General features: G+C 37.8%; 1 protein-coding gene across 4 annotated transcripts in view; it reads left to right on the plus strand.

The window, feature by feature from the left end:
• ALG5 (ALG5 dolichyl-phosphate beta-glucosyltransferase) overlaps positions 1-25,033 on the plus strand; it is a 48,655-nt gene that overhangs the window by 3,240 nt on the left and 20,382 nt on the right. For all 4 annotated transcript variants that reach the window (XM_077868017.1, XM_077868016.1, XM_077868015.1 and 1 more), the window contains exons 3-6: positions 161-207; positions 1,209-1,277; positions 3,100-3,192; positions 7,561-7,674. In XM_077868017.1, the coding sequence (XP_077724143.1) occupies positions 161-207; positions 1,209-1,277; positions 3,100-3,192; positions 7,561-7,674 (323 nt within the window). The remainder of the gene's footprint in view (positions 1-160; positions 208-1,208; positions 1,278-3,099; positions 3,193-7,560; positions 7,675-25,033) is intronic.

Consider the following 25,033-nt stretch of genomic DNA (forward strand, 5'->3'; position numbering starts at 1 on the left):
GTGGACAGAAAACAGGCCTTCTAGTTGGGAAGGGCCGCTGGAAGAGGTCCGAGAGGGCTCTGTTAGACTATTCAGACTTTTTCCATATGTAAACTGAGTGGGGGCTTGGCAAATCATTTTCGAAAACAATTTTTCAGAGATGTATTTTTTTTTCTTTAAGTGCCTGTAATGATGGATGAAGCTTTGGGCTATCTGGAAAAGAGACAGGTACCATATTTCTCTTTCAATATGATGTCCCTAGTTAAAACTAGACTAAATCACCAATTTAGAGATCCCAGGCTAGATCTGTTGAGAGAGGCAGTGCCAGCCATGCCCAAGCCGTCGAGGTCACCGGGCCTCCTGTGCTCAGCTTGTCCCCTTCCATCACGGGTTAGCATGCAAGCCCAGCACATGACACGCTACCTCCAGACGCACGCAGGTGGGTGAACCCAGAACAAACGGAAAGCAGAAATTTCTTATGTACCCTCCCAACCACTTTGTATGCTCTTGCCTGATGATATATTTAAAATTAAGTATGTCTGCAGACTGTGTGGCAACACGATGCTGTTTTTACTTTAGTGACTTTTTAAAACATTTATTTGAAAAAGACTTAGAGTGAAATTGTTTTTCTTTATTATTCAGAGGAGTTCCGCTCATTTATTTTCTCTACTTTCCCTGCATAAATAGAAGAAAAATAGTATGTGTCCTTGTTTTGTATCATCAGCTGCTGCTGGAATCTTCTTGGAGAGTTTAAGGAAACAAAATGAGCTTTGTGGCTGGTCCGTTTTTTTGTTTTTTTTTTTTGGTCTGGCGGGGGTTTTTAAATGAGAAAACAGGCTAAAACTCTAACTCATCCAATATCATAAGGTTAGAAATAGTGTGGCCAGATTAGAATTGCACATTCTAACCTCATGGGCTTTTTTTCTCATACATATTTGTATCCTCTCTCATAAGTGCTCAGCACCACAAGCACCTGGCTACTCCACAGATGCGGTGTGGGTAGGCAGTCAAGGGGGGAGCAAGAGTCAGTGTTTGCCCTCTCCTCCTGTCCCACCACTCTCCTCCTTTTAGTTGTTGGCCTTTTTATTTTATGTGGTTTGCATACTTATTTATATTCATGTTAATATGCATCACACTAAAACAATTGTTATTTAAACTCCTTACAATTTTATCAGAATTCTTGATGCCACTTATGCCAAATTGTGGTGTTTTATTTTTGTTTCTTGCAGAAGCAAGATCCTACGTTCACTTATGAGGTGATAGTAGTTGATGATGGCAGCAAAGACCAGACTTCAAAAGTAAGTAAACTTGCTTTTAGGATTGCTACTAGGTAGAAAAGAAATAGAATAATTTGCAGTTGTTAAGTCTTACTTCAACTCATCAGAGAATGCTAAAGCTGTTGTCAGCACCCTCTACTTTACAGCATGAGTAGCCAAAACAGAAATTTCATCAATGGAAAGCTGGAAAATATACCTGCTATTTCCTCACTCCTTAAGACCAGGGAAGCTTTGAAGATCACCAAGTCAGGAGAAAACATGCACAACAATTCACCATGGCCACTGGGAACCTTCTTTGCCTATCAATATTTGGTTCCTTTTTCCTAAACACAATTTTTTTTCTTTATGCTCCACCTTGCCTTACAGTTTCTAAAGTAATATGCAAATATAGGATGCCTTCATATCTGGCACTGGGTATCAGATATGTCCTTTAGCATACTTCCATCCAGATTTACCTATGGAAGGTAACAAGTGTCTTAGAGTATCATCCTCTCACATTCTTGCGTTCTTAGACCTATAGCTACTGAGCTGCTAGAAAAAAATAAAAGCTGGTCTGTCAGGAATGCAAACACCAGATGAGAATAATGTCACATTCCCTATGGAAATTAGGGTCCAAAGGAGAAAGTTATTGGGTGCCTGGCTGCCTCAGTCAGCAGAGCATGTGACTCTTGATCTTAGAGTGTGAGTTTAAGCCCCACATTGAGCATGGGGCCTACTTAAAAAAAAGGGGGGGGGGGCGGGTAGGACGCCTGGGTCGCTCAGTTGGTTAAGCATCCAGCTCTTGATCTCAGTTCAGGTCTTGATCTCAGGGTTGTGAGTTCAAGCCCCATGTTGGGCTCCACACTGGGTGTGGAACCTACATCAAAATAAAATAAAAAATAAAGAGGGTGCTGTTGATGAAGAGAGATAATATAGAAAAGCAATGTGGAAAAGCAAAGGGTATGGACCATAGTACAGTGGACTGATGACAGTGCTGAAGAGATGAACACAGCAAATACGTATCACTGTTTCATGGCTTTGAGTATAAATCAAAAAGAACTGGCAGAGATGCCTGGGTGTCTCTGTGGGTTAAGCATCTGACTTGGTTTCAGCTCAGGTCATGATCTCGGGGTCGTGAGATGGAGACCCACATCAGTATATATACTCAATGGAAAGTCTGCTTCCTCTCTCCCTCTGCTCCTCCCCCCTGTTCACACACTGTCTCTCAAATAATCAACTGATTCTTTTTTTTTTTTTTTTTTTTTAAGATTTTAGTGATTTATTTGACAGAGCGCACAAGCAGGGAGTGCAGCAGAGGGAGAGGGAAAAGCAGGCTCCCCACTGAACCCTGGGATCATGACCTGAGCCAAAGGTAGATGCTTAGTGGACTGAGCCATGTAGGCATCCCCAAATAATCTTAAATAATAATAATAATAATAATGGCAGTTGAGTGAAAAGATTTGGGGAAAATGGTCTAAGATATGAACAACTCTGGGGAGTAAGATCAGTTGCTGACAAATAAGCAGGTGGCAATCACAAGTGTGTATCTGTCAGCGCATGGATTTTATTTTCTCTAGCAACTCATTAGCTTAAATAAAAGAGTCAGAATAAGACAGAGCCACTGCCTATTCTGGTTGGGACCTCTACAGGGAAATGAATTGTGATTTCAACTTGGAGGGTCATTGTTGGTTCTTGGCACCAGGAATTCAACAACTCTGGACACTAAAATGTACAGTAAGTATAATCTAGTCACAAGAAGAAGGCAACTAAAATAGCAATATTTAAGTCAAACTCAGAAACCCAGTTTATGTTACTGTCTTGGAATCCAAGTTAATATTATTCTGACTTTTATATAATTTGACAGGTAGCTTTTAAATATTGCCAGAAGTATGGAAGTGACAAGGTACGAGTGATAACACTGGTGAAGAATCGTGGGAAAGGCGGAGCTATTAAGATGGTAATGCATAATTTTGACATTTTTATCTAAAATATAAACATTTTGGGGGATCCCTGGGTGGCTCAGTGGTTTAGTGTCTGCCTTCAGCCCAGGGCATGGTCCTGGAGTCTCGGGATTGAGTCCCGCATCGGGATTGGGCTCCCTGCATGGAGCCTGCTTCTCCCTCTGCCTGTCTCTCTCTCTCTCTCTCTGTGTGTGTGTGTGTGTGTATCTTTCATGAATAAATAAATTTAAAAAAAAAAAACCTTAAAATATGAACATTTTTTAATGACTTCTTTTGCAGATTATAGTACATTTGTATTCTATAGCTGGCTAGTTGAATACTACCCTTTGAAGTTAGTGGTAAATTAGTTTTAATAAGAACTTCATACACTTATGTATATATAACATCAAATCTTAAAAACTATACCATATTTATAACATACTGGGTAATTCAGGAGAATATGCTTATCTAAATCAAAGTTTAAAATGTTACCATGTGCCTTTGTGTGTCTTTGATATAGTCACTGGATAATAAGGTTAAATGATTTTTTTGGCAGTTTATAAAATCTGATGTGGGTCTATCCTGATGAAATTTGTGGTCTACTAGAAAAAATGATTGTACTTATAAAAAGTACATATGAAGTGCTATAGAAATTCCAAAAGGAATAGATTACTTTCAGAGTCAAGATACTTGGAAGAAAAACCACAAATCAAGATAGTTAATGTGAAAGAAAATACAAAGAGTGCCTTACATGATTTAGAGGTTTATTTTATGCCCTCCACCCCCGCCCCCGCCCCCGCCCTACCCCCATTTGAAGAAAGTCTAAGTATTGGCAGCCCAGGCCTTGTTCAGCAATTCCATGGTGTTACCAGAAACCCTGCTGCCTAACTTTGCACTTCTTCTTCCTCATGCATACAGGATGACTCCTGGAGTGTCCGCATTCCAGACAGGAAGGAGCAGGACAGAGGCAGAAGATCTATGCTGGCTGATTTGGCCCCTTTTAGAGAGCTTTCCTAGAAGCTCTACCCAATGACTTAATTCTCATTGGCCAGAATAATGTCACAAGGCCACCCCTATTTCCAAGGGTGGCTGAGAAATGTTTCTTCTAACATTTCCATTCCTGACCTAATCAGAGATCCATTAATAAAAAAGAAGGAAAGAATAGATATTGAGTAAGTAACTAGCAGTCTCAGGCCTGTGTTAGCAGACTTAACAAAGTAGAAATCACTGAAGTCAAGCCTCCCACAGTGATGAACACTGGCTTCCACTTGGTTATTCCACTCAGTTGGTTATTTTGAGTCAATTAACCACTTCAGCATAATTATCACATTTAATCCATCCTCATGTTGTCTCGTGAGTTAGGTCCTATTATTTCAATTACTGGATGAGGGAAGTGATGTTTAGGTAGGTAAAGTAACTTACCCAAGGTCACATAGTTACTAATAATAGGTAGAATGAAGATTTAGATTAGGTTAGTATCTTGAAATCCATGCTCTTAAATGAATCTTGCTGATAGTATGCGGGAAAAGTTGAGAGAAGAGCATGCCAAAGTAAGAAAAGACAGAAGTCAGAACTCTTAGAGTATGTATCAGGAGCAGTGAGTTTGCTCTGACTGGAGCATAGGATATGCAAAAAGGAGAAAAAGAAAATAGATGCAGTATCATGATGGCCTTTGAATCCATCCATTCACTTAATTCAGCCTAATATAAGTGTCTACAACTTTATTAGAGATACTTAGATGAAGAATAACCAGAGCACCTAGGTGGCTTAGCCAGTTGAGTGTCCAACTCTTGGTTTTGGCTCAGGTCGTGATCTCATCGGTCTTGAATTGAGACCCACATTAAGCCCCACATGGGGCTCCTCACTCAGGAGGCTTGAAGATTGCTTTCTCTGCCCCTATCCCCACTTGCATGTGCATATTCTTTTTCTCTTTCTCTATCTCTCTCGCAAATAAATAAATGAAAGACAGATAACCATCCTATCCTTAAGGATATCATAGTTTAGTAGTGTTGTAAACGTTGTAATAGAAGTATATGCAGAATATTGGCACCACCTTCCGTCTGGGAGGAGCAGCAGCAGAGACTTCCCATAAGAGGTAAATTCTCCGCTGGATCTTCAAGGAAGACTAGGAATTACCCAGGCAAAAGTTGGGGTAGGGAGCTTGCAGAGGAGGGACATGACCAAAGATAGGAAAGAAAGTGTCACAATGAGGAACTGTTAGTGGTACATGTGGTTGGCTTTATAGGGAAAAGGTCAGAGGGTTAGGTGGGTTCAGATCCTGAACTTTTAGGTTAGGAACTTTCAGACTTTTGACAGAGTGACAGCAGCCAGTGCAGTAGCATAAGCAAGGTACAGTAAATTATTATTTGGATCATGATGGTGACACAGCAGAAGAGGAGAGGACAAATGTGGAGGGGAAATGGATTAAAAATGAGGTAGAATTGTATCAGGTGCTCAGGGAGAGGAATAATTTATGGCCTTGGGTGACTGAGAGGAGGAGGATGTCATTTATAGAAGGAATGAAACACTGCAGAAGGAGCTGGTTTAAAAGACCGTATCTTTGGGGAGCCTGAGTGGCTCGGAAAGTTAAATGTCTGCCTCGGGCTCAGGTCGTGATCCCAGGATCCTGGGATCCAGCTCCATGTCAGGCTCCCTGCTCTGTGGTGAGCCTGCTTCTCCCTGTCCTTCTGCCTGCCACTTCCCCTGCTTGAGCACTCTCTCTCTCTCTCTCTCTCTGTCAAATAAATAAAATCTTAAATAAAAGACAGTATCTTTAATTGAGGTTGAGCCATATTAAGTTTGAGATACCAACTATCCAGAGTAGCCTGGTAGTGAGTGTGAGTGAATAATCCACGTGCATCAGATGATAGTTGAACCATTAGGTTGGCAAGGAAAAAGGTAGAGAGAAAAAAGACAGCCAGAAACCAAGCTTTGGGCAAATGAAGCACATAAGGAAGAACAGTCCAAGCAGTGAGAGAGGATAGGGTGTGATTGAATGGATAAAGATGGGAGGCATTAACATAGACTGTTTTCAACAAGTTTGGCAGTGAAGTGAAGGCCATCATTGGTAGAATGGAGAGCAGTCATTAAAGACCCTCCTTTAAAAATAATAATAAAGTGGCTTAAGTAAGATCAAAAGCGAAAGGCATTTTTCCATAATGCTAAGTAATTAACCTCCAGCTCACCCTTAACATGTATCACTGAAATAATCCTTTGGTTTTTAGGGTTTTGGTTTTTGGTTTTTGGTTTTTGAGGGTTTTTTTGGCTTTTTGTCTAGATGTTAAATAAAATATTTTTATTCTGCCCTTTTTACCTGCATTCTAATTGATATGATTTAAAAAATTACAGAAACTAATTAGCGGGTTTATCCCTTAGAATAAATGATTAAAGTTTTATCTACATTTGTATATATCTTATCTATATTCATACTGTTAAGTGACATCACGAACTGTATTCTCTATCAAACCATACATATATTTATACTTAAGAAACAATGAATTCACTCAAATGGACCATGAATTAAGAGTTGATATATAATTTATTACCATGTAAAATACACACTCGTAGAGCCCGATTTTGTACAAAAGACCAGGGAAAAAGTTCAATATTGAGAGGCGTAATTTTGCTAAGTATCAGATTCCTCAAATAACATAAAATAGTATTTGGATATATCCACATTTCCCAAATTTTAGTGACATTCCATTTTTCCTTATTTAGTAATTATTTTATACTACTTTAGATTCCAGGGATGCCTGAGTAGCTTAGTCTGTTAAATGTCTGCCTTTGGCTCAAGTCATGATCTCAGGGTCCTGGGATTGAGCCCCACATTGGGCTCCCTGCTCAGCACAGAATCTGCTTCTCCCTCTGCCCCTCCCCCCTGCTCATGCTCACTCGCTTGCTCTCTCAAATAAATAAATAAAATCTTAAAAAAAACTAATTTCCATATAACAAATACTAAAGATCTATCATCTTAGGATGTGTTTCACAGCAAATTTGTATATGTTTGTGCAACCCACCCATAAATATGTTCTTCAGATGCTGCCCTAAAATAGATACATAGACAATACATATATAATATATATTTTATGGTTTTTGTTCTTATTGATGTAGGATATCTTTTATTTGTCCAAATCTATTTTCTTAGCATATTTTACAAAGTATTAGTGGTATTATCTCACAGTTTTTAAAATCATTAAATAAGCATTAGATGCATTTGGAAGAATCTTATCAATATAATGGGTTTCCAAGGAACTTTGGTCTCCTTAGGCCATTTCACACCTAATATTAGGTATTAGACTGTCTAACATTAGCTATTTTAAGTAAAGCAAAACAAATTTAACCTTAATTTTAAGTGACTTTCTTTTAATTGAAATGTTTAAATACAGGGTATATTCAGTTCTCGAGGAGAAAAGATCCTTATGGCAGATGCTGATGGAGCCACACAGTTTCCAGATATTGAGAAATTAGAAAAGGGACTGAATGATCTACAGCCTTGGCCTGTGAGTATAAGATATAGATTAAATGATCTTCAATCAAGAAAACAGGTAGTCTTAACATGAAAATGGGATTTGCATACAAGTTTAAAAAATTGGTGCTTTTTTGGTGTGAAATTCCTGTACAGAAATTCCTCCACAGAAAAGCTAATCATTTTATTATAAACACTTACTGATGATCTGAGATTTACTTGACAATTATTTATTTAACATTCTAGCTAGCCATCTCTCTCAATTTTCAATCACTTCTACCAGAGTTTTAATGTTTATTATATATATTCAGCTTAGGCTTTTATTTAAAAGCATAGACTGGACCTCCCAAGTAAAGGTGTGAAATGAAACTGGATCACACTATGCTTGTTTTTGATGAAACAAACCCAAGCACCAACCACTCAGAAAAGATTATATGCAACTTCATGCAATAATTTCAGAAAATGGAGATTGACTTTGACTCAGCATAATGCATTTGAGATTCATCCATACTGCTGTCTTTGTATGAGAGTATGACAGTTTGTTTATCCATTCAATGTTGAAGGGCATTCAGGTTATTTCCAGGATTGGACAATTAGGCATAAAGTCTATATCAACATTTTTCTTTAAAAAAATTTTTTTTTTTTTTTAAGATTTTATTTATTTATTCATGAGAGACACAGAGAGAGAGGCAGAGACACAGGCAGAGGGAGAAACAGGCTCCATGCAGGGAGCCTGATGTGGGACTCAATCCTGGGTCTCCAGGATCAGGCCCTGAGCTGAAGGCAGCGCCAAACTGCTGAGCCACCTGGGCTGCCTGCCATTTCCACTTTTTAAAGGCCATTTAGGGGATCCCTGGGTGGCGCAGCGGTTTGGCGCCTGCCTTTGGCCCAGGGCGCGATCCTGGAGACCCGGGATCGAATCCCACATCAGGCTCCCAGTGCATGGAGCCTGCTTCTCCCTCTGCCTGTGTCTCTGCCTCTCTCTCTCTCTCTGTGACTATCATAAATAAATAAAAATTAAAAAATAAATAAATAAATAAAGGCCATTTAGAATAGACAAATTTACCAGATTCTGAGCTTTTTACCAAATAATTCCAACCTGGAGAGTATCAGACTAAGAGAATGAGTAAGCACCATTGGAGAACATTAAATATTACACCTACCTATCATCACATAGTATTTCAGAATTTCAACAGAAGCAAGAAAAATTGCTAGAGCTTGCTATTTTCAGGGCTTCAGGCTAAGTTTAGGGCACAGATCCATGTTGATTAAATCTATTCTCAGTGACATGTATCCTTGTATAGGACATGACAAAATCTCACAACAGCAAGGAACCCAAATACCCCAACAAAGCTTTATTGAACTTTAGATGTGCTCCCTCCTTCCCCCAGGTATAATATTCAGGCCTTGAATCTCTAGTTCAGAGAGGACAAACAGGGTCTACAAAAGGTAAAAGTTCAAGTTACCCCTGCTATCCAAAAGTAGAACATTCTCATTCCTAAACCAAATGGCATAAAGCAAAGAAGCAATTGCCATCAATTTACATGGCAAGTTCTTTGAGTGTTCCCAGACCCAAAAAATAACCTCTGTCAGGCTTTTCTGACACCTTAAGACACATCTTGCTAACAGATACACAAAGTAAATCAAGATAAAGCAGACATGGGCAGCCCCGGTGGCCCAGCTGTTTGGCGCCGCCTTCGGCCTGGGGTGTGATCTGGAGACGCGGGATAGAGTCCCACGTTGGGCTCCCTGCATGGAGCCTGCTTCTCCCTCGCCTGTGTCTCTGCCTCTCTCTTTCTCTCTGTCTCTCATGAATAAATAAATAAATAAATCTTAAAAAAAAAAAAAAAAAGATAAAGTAGACATGCTTACACCATTCAAAGCAGTGGCAGCTTGCCGCTGAAATGCTGAGTGTAGTTCTGGGAAGGGAGCTTACCAGGGTGGCTCTCACTGCTCAGTGCACTGCCTGTCTAACAGTTTGCCACAAAGCAAATGTGGAACACTATTTGTGCTTTCTGGTGTTTGTTTTTGTAAAAGCAAAAATCCTCTTTATATCTCTTTCATTTAGCAAGAGCAGGTACTAATGTTGGTCTTTTGTAAAAGCTGTGTGGCCTAACGTGAATTTTTGAAGACTAGGGGATACCTGTATATCAAGGAGAATTCCTTCTATTGTACAAGAGCCACCTATGTTAGTCACAACAAAACACTGACCTGTTACCGTAGAAAAAGAACTGAAGTTTCATACAAAAGAAAGACTCCAAATGAAACCCGATATAATCCAAGAAACAGTATAAAATTGTATGAAAGTATTTTTGCTGAAGAAATAAGATAATTCAACAGAGGCATTTGAAGGAGGGATGACAGAACAACAGAATGGTATTAAAAGAGAAATTACAGAAGCCAAGAAACAAATTGAAGGCCAACATAAGGTCAATGAATAGGACTATCCATGAATGAAATAGTTATTCATGAATAATTTAGAACTAATTATTGTTAGATTTGTTAAAATAATACCTATTTATTATAGCAAAAACTGAGCAATAAAAAAAGCAAAACACCCAAAAGCAGAAAATTTAATAATTAAAAAAACCTCATCTCCTTCCTAAAAATAATCATATATTTATTTAATTTCATGGCTTTTTACAAGTGTTCCCTTTCTCTTTCTACCACCACCCACCTCTCTTTTCTGTCTAGCAGTTTTTCTTTAAAGACACTAAATGGGGCACCTGGGTGGCTCATTCAGTTCAACATCTGCCTTTGGCTCAGGTTATGATCCCAGGGTCTTGGGATTAAGCCCCACATCTGGCTCCCTGCTCAATGGAGAGCCTGCTTCTCCTCCCTCGGCCCGCACCTTTGCGCGCATGCACGCACTCTCCCTCTTCAGTCCCTCTCAAATAAATAAAATCTTTAAAAAAAAAAAAAAGACACTAAATGAATTAACTAATATAATTCTTAAAAGAATTCTCTCTGAAAATATCCCTTTTACCCGCACTCTTCAAAGCAGCGACTTCTGGGGCACTTTGGTGGTTTAGTGGTTTAAGCGTCTACCTTAAGCTCAGGTCATGATCCCAGGGTCATGGGATCAAGCTCTGTGTCAGGCTCCCTCCTCATCGGGGAGTCTACTTCTCCTTCTTGCTCTTGCTCTCACTCTCTCTCAAATAAATAATCTTTAAAAAAAAAAAAAAAAGTAGCTACCTGCCACATGGGGCTATTTAAATTAATCAAAATTAAATAAAATTTTAGTTCCTTACTAAATTTTAAATATTCTCGCTGGCCACATTTCAAATGCCTGTGGCTAGTAGCTGTCTTATTGGCTAACAGAGATATAAAGCATTTGCATCACCACAAAGGTATGTTGGACATTACTACTTTATATTATATAATATGAAGTTATTATTGGATATGTTACATATTCACTCTTACTAAAAAAATATTTCTTCTTCCACCTCTTAGTGAATCATGATATGCTAAAAGAAAATCTAACTAGTACAATTGTTGGGCTTGATATCCTAGTTCTTCCCAGAGAACCCACAAAGATTATCAATATTTCTTCTGCATTATGCCTCTGGCTTAGGGGAGCCATGAGTAGGAGGAGGGTGGACGGTGTCAGATTGTTTGCAGCTGACTTTATGTCAAGGGCAAAGAAAAATTAAATGATGTAGCCAAAGTTATAGGGTAAACCAAACAATAAACAGGAGAAAAATCTGAACTTTCTTGTGAATCTAATTTCCTTTATACAACTCTGTAAGGGAAAGAAGTTCTGATGCCATCTTTTTTCCTTATCATAATCTAATTTACTGCCTTTTACTGTAAATGTTGAGTTATAAAGAACTAAAGCATTTGATTATGATTAAACATCTAATTTACAGCCTTGGTCTACAGCACCTCAAGGTATGCCTAATTATTTAAGAGTCTCATGACTCTTTTTATATGCATCTCACCTCTTTGAAGGAGGTGGGAAGGATGCACATAAGTGATAAAGTTACAAAATCCGTTGTGGATCAACTCAGTAATAATTATTTTTGAATTGGGACCACTGTCTACTCATCATCCTGACAAAGCCTTAAATAGCCAGTTATTGCTCTCAGAAGACTTGCACTACAAAGCTAACATTCACAGAGGAAATAGAAGAAATCTTCTTAATTATCTAATTCAGATAGTGGCAAATTTTTTCTGTAAAGGACCACAGAGTAAAGATTTTCATCTTTAAAGCCATATAGTCTCTTGCAACTACTCAAACCAGTTGTAGCACAAAAGCAGACAGATTATACATAACTGAATGACCATGCCTATGTTCCAATAAAAATTTATTCACAAAACCAAGCAGCAGGCCAGATTTGGGCCATGGGCTATAGATTACAGACCCTAATTCAATTATTTATCCAGTATTGGAAACTTTTTATAACTACCCAGTGATCTTTCAGTCTCTGTTTGCATAGCTGTAGTGGAACCCAAACAGCCCATCCATCTCAGTAACAAAGTTCCTCTTTACGGTAAATGCAAAAATGCCTCCTTTTAATCACTCCAGAACCCCTTTGGTTGGTTCTGTTTTTTAGAGCTATAAAAAATGGTCTTGTACTTTTTTTGTAACGGCCCTTTAGGCAGTTAAAACTGCTTTCCATGTGTCTTTATTTTAGGCTGTCAATAGTTCTTTCAGCTTATAAAGCAGCGTATTTCTTTTTCTTATCCTGATCATTTTTCCCTAAAGGTGCTTCAGTTAGTGTGGATCTGGTTAGCACATTTACATAGCTACCACATATGACCAACTCTTTTGGATGCATTGCCATTGCACCCTGTCTCCCCAGTCCTCCAGCTGGCACAAACACATCCTCAAACTATGTATCTTTTGCCTTGGTTTATTTAGGAATGGAAGTGTGACTGTATTAAACGTTACCATGGTCGATTTCCATTTCTCAAAGTGTAGGACTCTTTTTCTATCTTTTATGCAATTGCCATTCCGTTCTCAATTCATTTAAGTCACAAATTTGATAAGCATGGCTTATATATATTCCCTTAAGACCTAATAAAAGTTGATTAGAACCATTCTGAAAATAGTGAAACAACAACGTGGGTTTCTAGTAGTCAAGTTCTGTAATGACTACATGACTAACTCACTAGATGGCAGTAGTTAACTTTAACTTAAATATCTTTTACAGTAGTGTGTTGACTCTCCAGAAAGTTTGTAATGGTTTCTAATGTTTTCTCAGCTGACTTTATTTTTAAATGCAGCAAAAAGAAATGTACTCCTACTTTGTGCTTGTATTTTCACTTAGAGTTCTGGTCAGATTATTCTTATCGAATTTAGAAAAGTTGTTTGCAATTTCTTCTCTGAAGACCTTTTAAGGTTTTAAACTAAACATATGTAATTTAAGTAGAGATTTTATGACACACAAATAAAATAGGGATTTGTGTTTAGTTCTGAATATTGTTATCTGTGTCATCTTTTTTCTTTAAGTGGAAAACTTTTCTCCCAGCTTCCCAATTTCTTAACCAATACTTATGCTACCTCTTTTAATAAAATATGCTTAATTTTACAGTAATTTTTCTAAGCAAAATATATGATGATCACTTGTTTAGTGGCTTAACTATTCAAATAGAATTAAAATTCCCTAAACAGCAAAATAGCTGACAAGAAGTCTGCACTCCATAACCGTAGAGTAATTCCTCTGGCCGTGACTGGGATCTTGAATTCTCACTTAGACATAGTTCAGTAAACTTAGTTTTTAGGTTTTGAAGGCCACACATGATGAAAAGTAACATATATGGAGCAAAATTGCATTGAGAAAAACTATAGGAAATAAATACTAGCCACCCCACCTTCAACACACATACCCCTGAGTCTACAGTGATTGCTAGCTGACATCCCTGAATGTTCCTTTGTCTTCAGTATAGTAACCTTGGGCCAAGTGTGGTTTTGGTATACCAACACTTCATACACGTAGGAGTGGTTTATTTTTTCCATAAATGAGAATGTGACAATTTGCTGTTTCCCCTTTTCTTGTGGACCATGGGCAGGTCTAAGAGCCAGGTATATTTGTGTCACCTTCTCAGATGGCCAAGCATCCAAAAAAAGATCCCTTGACTTCCCAAATCATTTGTTTTATAGACCTGGCAGTTACACAAGCATTTTGCTGAGCTCTCTATGAAAATCAAGGCAGAATACACAAATTAAGAAGATAGTCTTGAAAATGTAAAAAGAGGTAGATGATATTCAATGAAACTTTCAGGACAGTCTGTCTCAGCAGATCATGAAGTGTGTTTCCCAGATCTTTGAACAACACGAGCTGCCTACCAAGCATGTGTATAAAGCCAACAAACATGGTTTGAAAGTGGATATTTCTTAAGAACAGGGAAAGCAAACTTGTCTGAAGGGCCAGAGAGTAAATATTTTAGGCTCTGTGGACCACATATGGTCTCCACCCCACCCCCCCGCCTTTTTTTTAACAACACTTGAAAAACCATTCTTGCTCATAGGTCATTCAAAAAAAAAAGGCAGCAGGCAGGCTTTGGCCCACAGGCCATCATTTACAACCTTGTTATAGAAGATTGAAACCTTGATATGACCATGAAAATGTTCATAAATTTAATGTCCTCATAATTGTGAAGAGAAAACTCTTAATTTTAAAAGGCAGGGATCAACATCTGGGTGGCTCAGTCATTTGACTGTCAGAATTGATTTTGTCTCTAGTTGTGATCTCAGGGTCATGAGATCCAGCCTCTCATCAGTCTCCCTACTCAGGTGGGGAGGTCCACTTGAGGATTTTTTCCTTCTCCCTTTGCCCCTCCCTCCTGCCCATGCACGCACATGCATGCAGGCTCTCTCATGCGTGCTCTCTCTCTTAAATAAATCATTAAAAAATAAAAATAAAAGGCAGGTAAATAATAAGGCATCTTTGATCAAATAAAAGGAAGAAAAAGTAAATGTTGCCAAATTTATCTGTTGAGTCTGTAGATTCATACAATATTTTTATGGAACAAGTTGAAAATAAGAAAAGGTTTAATTCACATCCGTTGATCTAATAATACATATCCCTTAACCTGGCTTTGAGAAATTTTTCTTAAGGAAATAATGAGAATGTATATAAAAGTAAATTTTCTTTTAATTTTTTTTTAAAGATTTTATTTATTCATGAGACAGAGAGAGGGGCAGAGACACAGGTAGAGGAAAAAGCAGGCTCCCTATGGGGAGCCTGATGCAGGACTACATTCTGGGACTCCAGGATTATGCCATGCGTCCCAAGGCAGATGCTCAATCACTGAACCACCCAGGTGTGTCCATTTTCAAGGATTTTTTGCTGCTTTCTTTTTTTTAATAGCAATGTTTTTTAGTAAAAGGAAAAAATTAGAAATCATTTGAAATTTTAAATACTCATTTACAAAGGTTAAATTCATTATTATATAAAATGCTATTCATTAAATATAATTAAGTGAAAAAATATTTTTTTTGGTGCTGCGTTTTATTTATTTTTTTTTATAAATTTATTTTTTATTGGTGTTCAATTTGCCAACATATAGAATAACACCCAGTGCTCATCCCATCAAGTGCCCCCCCCAGTGCCCATCACCCAGTCACCCCCAGCCCCGCCCACCTACCCCTTCCACTACCCCTAGTTCATTTCCCAGAGTAGGAGTCTCTTATGTTCTGTCTCCCTTTCTGATATTTCCCACTCATTTTTTCTCCTTTCCCCTTTAGTCCCTTTCACTATGTTTTATATTCCCCAAATGAATGAGACCATATAATGTTTGTCCTTCTCCGATTGACTTAATTTCAGTCAGCATAATACCCTCCAGTTCCATCCACATCGAAGCAAATGGTGGGTATTTGTCGTTTCTAATGGCTGAGTAATATTCCATTGTATACATAAACCACATCTTCTTTATCCATTCATCTTTCAATGGACACCGAGCTCCTTCCACAGTTTGGCTATTGTGGACATTGCTGCTATAAACATCGAGGTGCAGGTGTCCTGGCGTTTCATTGCATCTGTATCTTTAGGGTAAATCCCCAGCACTGCAATTGCTGGGTAGTAGGGCACATCTATTTTTAACTCTTTGAGGAACCTCCACTCTTTTAACTCTTTTTGGAAAACCTCCAGTTTTCCAGAGTGGCTGCACCATTTCACATTCTCACCAACAGTGTAAGAGGGTTCCCTTTTCTCCGCATCCTCTCCAACATTTGTGGTTTCCTGCCTTGTTAATTTTCCCCATTCTCACTGGTGTGAGGTGGTATCTCATTGTGGTTTTGATTTGTATTTCCCTGATGGCAAGTGATGCGGAGCATTTTCTCATGTGCTTGTTGGCCATGTGTATGTCTTCCTCTGTGAGACTTCTGTTCATGTCTTTTCCCATGATGGATTGTTTGTTTCTTTGGTGTTGAGTTTAATAAGTTCTTTATAGATCTTGGAAACTAGCCCTTTATCTGATAGGTCATTTGCAAATATCATGAATGAGAAAGGAGAGATCACTACCAACACCAAGGAAATACAAACAATTTTAAAAACATATTATGAACAGCTATACGCCAATAAATTAGGCAATCTAGAAGAAATGGATGCATTTCTGGAAAACCACAAACTACCAAAACTGGAACAGGAAGAAATAGAAAACCTGAACAGGCCAATAACCAGGGAGGAAATTGAAGCAGTCATCAAAAACCTCCCAAGACACAAGAGTCCAGGGTAGATGGCTTCCCTGGGGAATTCCATCAAACGTTTAAAGAAGAAACCATACGTATTCTACTAAAGCTGTTCGGAAAGATAGAAAGAGAGGGAATACTTCCAAACTCATTCTATGAGGCCAGCATCACCTTAATTCCAAAACCAGACAAAAACCCCACCATAAAGGAGAATTATAGACCAATATCCCTGATGAACATGGATGAAAAATTCTCAACAAGATACTAGCCAATAGGATCCAACAATACATTAAGAAGATTATTCACCATGACCAAGTAGGATTTATCCCCTGGATGCAAGGCTGGTTCAACACTCGTAAAACAATCAGTGTGATTCATCACATCAGCAAGAGAAAAAACAAGACCCATATGATCCTCTCAATAGATGCAGAGAAAGCATTTGACAAAATACAGCATCCATTCCTGATCAAAACTCTCCAGAGTGTAGGGTTAGAGGGAAGATTCCTCAACATCTTAAAAGCCATCTACGAAAAGCCCACAGCAAATATCATTCTCAATGGGGAAGCACTGGGAGCCTTTCCCCTAAGATCAGGACCAAGACAGGGATGTCCACTCTCACCAATGCTATTCAACATAGTACTGGAAGTCCTAGCCTCAGCAATCAGACAACAAAAAGAAATAAAAGGCATTCAAACTGGCAAAGAAGAAGTCAAACTCTCCCTCTTTGCCTATGACATGATACTCTATGTAGAAAACCCAAAAGACTCCACCCCAAGATTGCTAGAACTCATACAGCAATTTGGCAGTGTGGCAGGATACAAAATCAATACCCAGAAATCAGTGGCATTTCTATACACTAACAATGAGACTGAAGAAAGAGAAATTAAGGAGTCAATCTCATTTACAATTGCACCCGAAAGCGTAAGATACCTAGGAATAAACCTAACCAAAGAGGTAAAGGATCTATACCCTAAAAACTACAGACCACTTCTGAAAGAAATTGAGGAAGACACAAAGAGATGGAAAAATATTCCATGCTCATGGATTGGCAGAATTAATATTGTGAAAATGTCCATGCTACCCAGGGCAATTTACACGTTTAATGCAATCCCTATCAAAATACCATGGACTTTCTTCAGAGAGTTGGAACAAATTATTTTAAGATTTGTGTGGAATCAGAAAAGACCCTGAATAGCCAGGGTACTATTGAAAAAGAAAACCAGAGCCGGGGGCATCACAATGCCAGATTTCAGGTTGTACTACAAAGCTGTGGTCATCAAGACAGTGTGGTACTGGCACAAAAACAGACACAGATCAGTGGAACAGAATAAAGAATCCAGAAGTGGACCCTCAACTTTATGGTCAACTAATAATTGACAAAGGAGGAAAGACTATCCACTGGAAAAAAGACAGTCTCTTCAATAAATGGTGCTGGGAAAATTGGACATCCACATGCAGAAGAATGAAATTAGACCACTCTCTTGCACCAAACACAAAGATAAACTCAAAATGGAAATGGATGAAAGATCTAAATGTGAGACAAGATTCCATCAAAATCCTAGAGGAGAACACAGTCAACACCCTTTTGAACTTGGCCACAGTAACTTCTTGCAAGAAAAAATAAATTTTAAACATCTAGATATATACAGATAGGTAGCTAGAGCTGTATCTAGTTATCTATGTATGAAATAATAACATCAGTTGTCTCTGGATTGTGGGACTGTGAATATCTTTTCAAATTTTTGTTTTTCTTTAATTGTTTCTTAAGTTATCTCTGCATCCGGGATGCCTGGGTGGCTCAGCAGTTGGGCGCCTGCCTTGGGCTCAGGTTGTGATTCCGGGATCCAGGATCAAGTCCCACATCAGGCTCCCTGTGAGGAGCCTGCTTCTCCCTCTGCCTTTGTCTCTGTCTCTGTCTCTCTTTCTCTCTCTCTGTCTCTCATAAATAAATAAATCTTTTTTTAAAAAAAAGTTATCTCTGTACCCAGCATGGGGCTCAAACTCATGAGAATAAGATCAGGAATTGCATGCTCTTCCAACTGAGCCAGCAAGGCATGCCTTGTTTGTTTTTAACTATGAATATTTATTGCTTTTGAGGAAAAAATGGGGATAAGATTTTTTTTAAGTCAAAACAATTTTTTAATAAAACTTTTTTTTTTAATTTTTATTTATTTATGATAGTCACAGAGAGAGAGAGAGGCAGAGACATAGGCAGAGGGAGAAGCAGGCTCCATGCACTGGGAGCCCGACGTGGGATTCGATCCCGGGTCTCCAGGATCGCGCCCTGGGCCAAAGGCAGGCGCTAAACTGCTGCGCCACCCAGGGATCCCATAAAACTTTTTCTTAATTCACTACTTCAGGGAATCCCTGGGTGGCTCAGTGGTTTAGCGCCTGCTTTTGGCCCAGGGCATGATCCTGGAGTCCCAGGATGGAGTCCCACATCAGGCTCCCTGACTAGAGCCTGCTTTTCCCTCTGCTTGTGTCTCTGCCTCTCTCTCTCTCTCTCTCTCATGAACAAATAAATAAAATCTTAAAAAAAAAAAATTCACTACTTCACTTTATATTCTAAGTTTTCCATTTCTGCCCACATTGGCTAAATAGGACTAATTCCACTATCTGAGTATTCTTTTACCAATTTCTAAATTGTTGCAACTTTATATATCTACCTCATTTGGAGTCAGGTTTGCCTTATGGAGTACCTGTGTCAATTTCCATTTCCACTTCATTTATGTTTCTTAACTTTGGGTGTGGGATTCAAATGCATCTAGGTTCAAATTGCATGTGACCTTGGGCAAGTTAATCCATCCACCTCATTTTCCTCATCACTGACATAGGGACAATGAGCCTAAGTTCATAATCCTGAGAGAATTATTAAAATGTTTTAAGATATGTGGTCAGGTGTTTAGCATGTGTTCAGCACTCAATAACCATTATCTCTAATTATTAACATTAGTCTTTGTGCTTGATTTTCAGAGAGGATTCTTACGTCATTGTTTGTAATTGTTCATATAAATTAGATCTACCTAGTTCTTCTAGTCCGTTCCTTCTCTCCCATGAATTGTGTGGAAATACTTAAATGGAGAAGTACTAGGTGAGAGAAATTCTGATTGAGCATTTCTTTCTAGAAGACAATACAGTACCACTTTTTGCCACTTTTAAAAGCTAGCTGTTGGGGATCCCTGGGTGGCTCAGCGGTTTAGCGCCTGCCTCTGGCCCAGGGCGTGATCCTTGAGGCCCGGGATTGAGTCCCACATCAGGCTCCCTACATGGAGCCTGCTGCTTCTCCCTCTGCATGTGTCTTTGCCTCTCTCTCTCTCTCTCTCTCTTTTAATTTTTTTTTAAGGATTTTATTTATTTATTCATGAGAGACACAGAGAGAGAGGAAGAGACACAGACAGAGGGAGAAGCAGGCTCCATGTAGGGAGCCCGACGTGGGACTCGATCCCAGGTCTCCAGGATCACACCCTGAGCCGAAGGCAGATGCTCAACCACTGAGCCACCCAGGTGTCCCATCTCTCTCTCTTTCTCTCTCTCTCTCTCTCTCGAATAAATAAATAAAATCTTTAAAAAAAAAAATAAAAGCTGTCACAGTAATTGAAGTATTCATTTTTCAATACCCACAAAAAATTAGCAATACTCTAAAAGCAGCTTAAAAGAGACTCCATGTTTACATTTTCTAATATGAGCAATTTTAAAAACAAGAATATCTTTTCCTAAAGAACAGCTAACTAAAAAAAAAAAAAAAAAACAAAAAAAAAAAACAAAAAAAAAAACAGCTAACTGTTCTAAAAGCTATTTAGATGTATTCCTTGCAATATTGAGGACAGTACCAGGGATTCAATTCTTATATACGAACTGCAGAAATACAAACTTCTTCTAAAAGCTTTTAGGGACTTAGACTGAGAGAAAAAGATTTTAAATGAAAGCTTTCATTTGTTTGTTTTTAGTTTAATGAAGTGACACTTTATTTTTATATTTTAATTAAGTGACATTTTAATTCTACTCAGTGTCTGAAAGGTGGGAGGAGGTCCTTTATTTTTTTTTTTTAATAGTAACATTACTGCTCTTTTTGGATTTAAAGTTGAATCTTATTTGCCATACACTGTCTGAACTTTTTACATGGTTCTTAAGAAAAGTATTCTCTCTCTTCCTGAGCAAAGTACCTCTGCCAGAAAAAGGGAAGAAATTATTCTACTACTAAATAGTAGGGAAAGTAGGTAACACATAATTTCCAAAAGAAAATATAATAGACACTAAAATTTCCCCAAAGTTTCTTTTTATTAAAAAGAAAAGGAAATGAGATCACATATGGTTATATTTTCCCCTTATAAAATTAGGAAATTGAAAATGAGAATAATTAGAACTGGCAAAGATTTGATGAAGTAGTCAATATTATGCCCATTTAATGGGAATATATAGAGCCTTTTAAAGAATAATTTGGCCATATACATTTAAAACATTCATGCTTTCAATTTAGTATTCTACTTCTATGACTTTTTCCAAAGAAGGAAATCCAAATAGAGTTTTATTATATTCAAAGATATTCTTTTGGGTACCTTTCTAAAATCATGAAATTAGAAATAGTAAACACAGACAAACTAGTGAAAATATGGTACATCTTTATGATGAAATATAATATTGCCCTGACCATTGACACAAAAAAGAAAGATAGACATGCAACACTGCTATGATAAGTTCTTGAAAAGTAAACCTGAATTTTATCAAGCTTCTAACAACCAGTTTACAGGAAATACAAGGGACAGAGAAGCATGGTAAATGTCACCAGGGTGGGTACAGTCAGCAAAATCCAAAGTCTAGGAAGGTTTACAAAACAAGTTACATAGTTTATTCAACAAATAGTTTATAAGAAAAAAAATAAACAGAAGTAGGGGGGAATCCACAGGTAAAAGAAACATCAGCCAACTTGTAAGAATTTTACTTGGTTTGATTCAAATAAACTGAATGCATTTAAGAGATAATTGGACAAATTTGAAAACTGTATCTGATGATATTAAAGAATTATTAATGTTTTAGTTTTGATGGTACTTTTGTGACTGACATATACAGCAATTTATAGTATGTGATGCCCAGAATTTGTTAGGTGGAATAGTGATGAGGGGCTTTAAAAGGAAGCAAGATTGGCCATGTATTGTTTTTATTTTTCATTTTATCTTTTTTTTAATCTATTGATAATTATTGAGCCAGACTATGGATACATGGGGGCTTCATTTTTCTATTCTCTCTGGTTTTTTTTTTTTTTTTTTAAGATTTTATTTATTTATTCATCAGAGACAGAGAGGCAGAGACACAGGCAGATGGAGAAGCAGGCTCCATGCAGGAAGCCTGATGTGGGACTAGATCCCGGGTCTCCAGAATCACGCCCTAGGCTGAAGGTGGCGCTAAACCGCTGTGCTACCTGGGCAGCCCTTTTTCTGCTTTTATGTATTGTTTGAAAATACCCATAATAAAAAGTTGAAAAACAATGAACTTGAATAAAGAAATTTTTAGATTATTTTAAGTGAAAAAGAGCTGATACGTAGGTGAATTTCAGCTACAGTTTTAAATGCAGAGGGGAAAAAACTCAAGGGAAAAATAAAATACTATCAGTGCCTTCTTTTAGGTAGGGAGATTATACGTGACTTTTTATAGTAAAGTTATATGCAAATTTAGATGCTTGCCTTTTTTTTTTTTTTTACAGTATGCACTTTTTAATTTTGTTCATTTTGTTGAATAGTTCAAAAGTCAAATGGTACAAGAAGATAAACAGTGAAAGGAGGCAAGCCCTTCATTTCTGAATCACCCAATTACTCTCAGAAGTAACCAGTGTATTTATTTCTTGTGTATCCTTCTAGAAGATGTGTATTTGTATTCTTTATTTAAAAATGCAAATTGAGGGACGCCTGACTCTAACCATGGATGGCTCAGCAGTTGAGTGTCTGTTTTTGGCTCAGGGTGTGATCCTGGAGTCCTGTGATCAAGTTCCACATCGGGCTCCCTGCATGGAGCCTGCTTCTCCCTTTGCCTGTGTCTCTGCCTCTCTCTCTCTCTCTGTCTCTCATGAATAAATAAATAAAATCTTTTTAAAAAATGCAAATTGTAACACTATTTACTGTTCTATTGTTCCATTTAACAATGTACTCTTGGGACACTTGTTCAGTGTCTGCCTTTGGCTCGGGTCATGATCCCTGGGTCCTGGGATCAATGCTTGCATCAGGCTCCATGCTCAGTGGGGAATCTGCTTCTCCCTTTGCCTATGTCTCTGCCTCTCTCTGTGTCTCTCATGAATAAATAAATTAAATCTTTAAAAAAAATGTAACATGGGGATTGAGTCATATTTATACAGCAAACTGCTTCCTCATTCTTTCACAGAGTCATAACTAATGCCTTTGGATAGATATACAGGTTTCCCACTTAAGACAACACTGAAATGATTAACCCTGTGTGAAAGTCCTTTCACACATCTCCAAGTTTTTACCTGAAGAATTCCTAGTTGTGGAATTGCTGAGTCAGACCATAAGTATATTTGTAATTTTGATAGTTTTCACATTGCTGTCTGCAGAGTGTGTAGGCACCATATTGTAAACACTGATAGGTTTTATTTGCATTGCTTTTGGGATACATGTGATTAAGGATGTTTTCAGTTGTTTAAGAGCTATTTTCACTTCCTCTTTTATGAACACTCTGTTTATAAACTTTGCCTCTTTTCCAACTGAGTTCTCAGGGTACTTTTTAAATAATTCATAGGGGTACTTTAGCATTTTGGAAATTATCCTCTTGTCTGTAATATAAATTACCAGAATTACCCCCAATTTATATGTCTTTTAACTTTGAATGTGCTTGGATTTTTGTTTTGCCATGTAATTTTCAAAAAATTTATTATCAAATTGATTTACCTTTTCTTATAGATTTCATGTACTTATGTTGTCCTTGAGATCATTTTAAAAATCATTCCTGATATTTTACACTTAAATACTATTCAGTATGAGGCTCAGGTTCATAAAACTTAATTTGGTTTCCAAGAAGCTACCCAATGTCCCACAGCATTTATCAGTTCATCTTTTCCCCACTGATTGAAAATGTCATCTTTATTGTATCTAGTTATCCGTGTATGTGTGTGTGTGTGTGTGTGTGTGTGTGTGTGTGTGTGTGTGTGTTTCTAGTCTTTGCATTCTATTCTGGTCCATGAATTTATCTATTAACATTCTAGTACTTTAGTTTTAATTATTATAGCTTATACTATATATTAAATCCCTTAAGGCTGGTCCTTCCTCATTATTAGATTTTTCCTGGCTCTTCTGATTCTTTATTTTTCAATATTAAGTCTTACAAATTGCTTATCTAGTTCAGTGAAAAATTATTTTGACATTTCTATTAGTATGGACTTAAATATTAATTTTAAGGAGAATTGATTTTTGATACCATCATCACATCTTCTCATTCATGATCATGGTATGCCTTTCTTTGTTCTGGATTCTTTTGTTTCTCTTGGTAGCATGTACATGTTTTCTTTACTTAAGATATTGCCACATTTTTGTAAAGTTTATTTCTAAGATTTTTCTTTCTTATGGATGTTACAAATACTGTCTCCATTATGTTTTCTGATTATTGTTTGTATATATGAAGACTAATTTTATATATATGTGTGTATATATATATATATATATTCATATATTCATTTTATGCCCACTCATCATCTTAAATTTCCTTAATGTTTGTAGTTTTTCAGTTGATAATCTTGGGTTTTCCAGAATGTAATGGTTATGTATAATCATACCATTTACAGATACCATTTTTCTTTCTTTTTTTTTTTTTAATTTATTTTTATTGGAGTTCAATTTGCCAACATATAGAATAACACCCAGTGCTCATCCGATAAAGTGCCCCCATCAGTGCCCGGCACCCAGTCACTCCACCCTCCCCCCCACCCCCCTCCCTTTCCACCACCCCTTGTTCGTTTCCCAGAGTTAGGAGTCTCTCATGCTCTGTCTCCCTCTCTGATATTTCCCACTCATTTTCTCTCCTTTCCCCTTTAGTCCCTTTCACTATTTTCTATATTCCCCAAATGAATGAGACTATATAATGTTTGTCCTTCTCCAATTGACTTATTTCACTCAGCATAATATCCTCCAGTTCCATCCACATCGAAGCAAATGGTGGGTATTTGTCGTTTCTAATGGCTGAGTAATATTCCATTGTATACGTAGACCACATCTTCTTTATCCATTCATCTTTTGATGGACACCGAGCTCCTTCCACAGTTTGGCTATTGTGGACATTGCTGCTATAAACATTGGGGTGCAGGTGTCCCGGCGTTTCACTGCATCTGTATCTTTGGAGTAAATCCCCAGCAGTGCAATTGCTGGGTCGTAGGGCAGATCTATGTTTAACTCTTTGAGGACCCTCCACACAGTTTTCCAGGTGGCTGCACCAGTTCACATTCCCACCAACAGTGCAAGAGGGTTCTGCTTTCTCTACAACTCTGGGAAATGTACCAAGGGTGGTAGAAAGGGAGGTGGGTGGGGGGTGGGGGTGACTGAGTGCCGGGCACTGATGGGGGCACTTTATCGGATGAGCACTGGGTGTTATTCTCTATGTTGGCAAATTGAACACCAATAAAAAATAAATTAAAAAAAAAAACTTATTAAGTCAACACCCAAGAAAGATACCATTTTTCTAATACCACTACCTTTTCCTTCTAATGACCTTAATATATTTTTAATCAGAAAAATCATTTAAAAATATGAATTTAAAGTAGTAC

Source organism: Canis aureus, chromosome 24 (genome assembly GCF_053574225.1).
Source record: "Canis aureus isolate CA01 chromosome 24, VMU_Caureus_v.1.0, whole genome shotgun sequence".
Classification (NCBI taxonomy): Eukaryota; Metazoa; Chordata; class Mammalia; order Carnivora; family Canidae; genus Canis; species Canis aureus.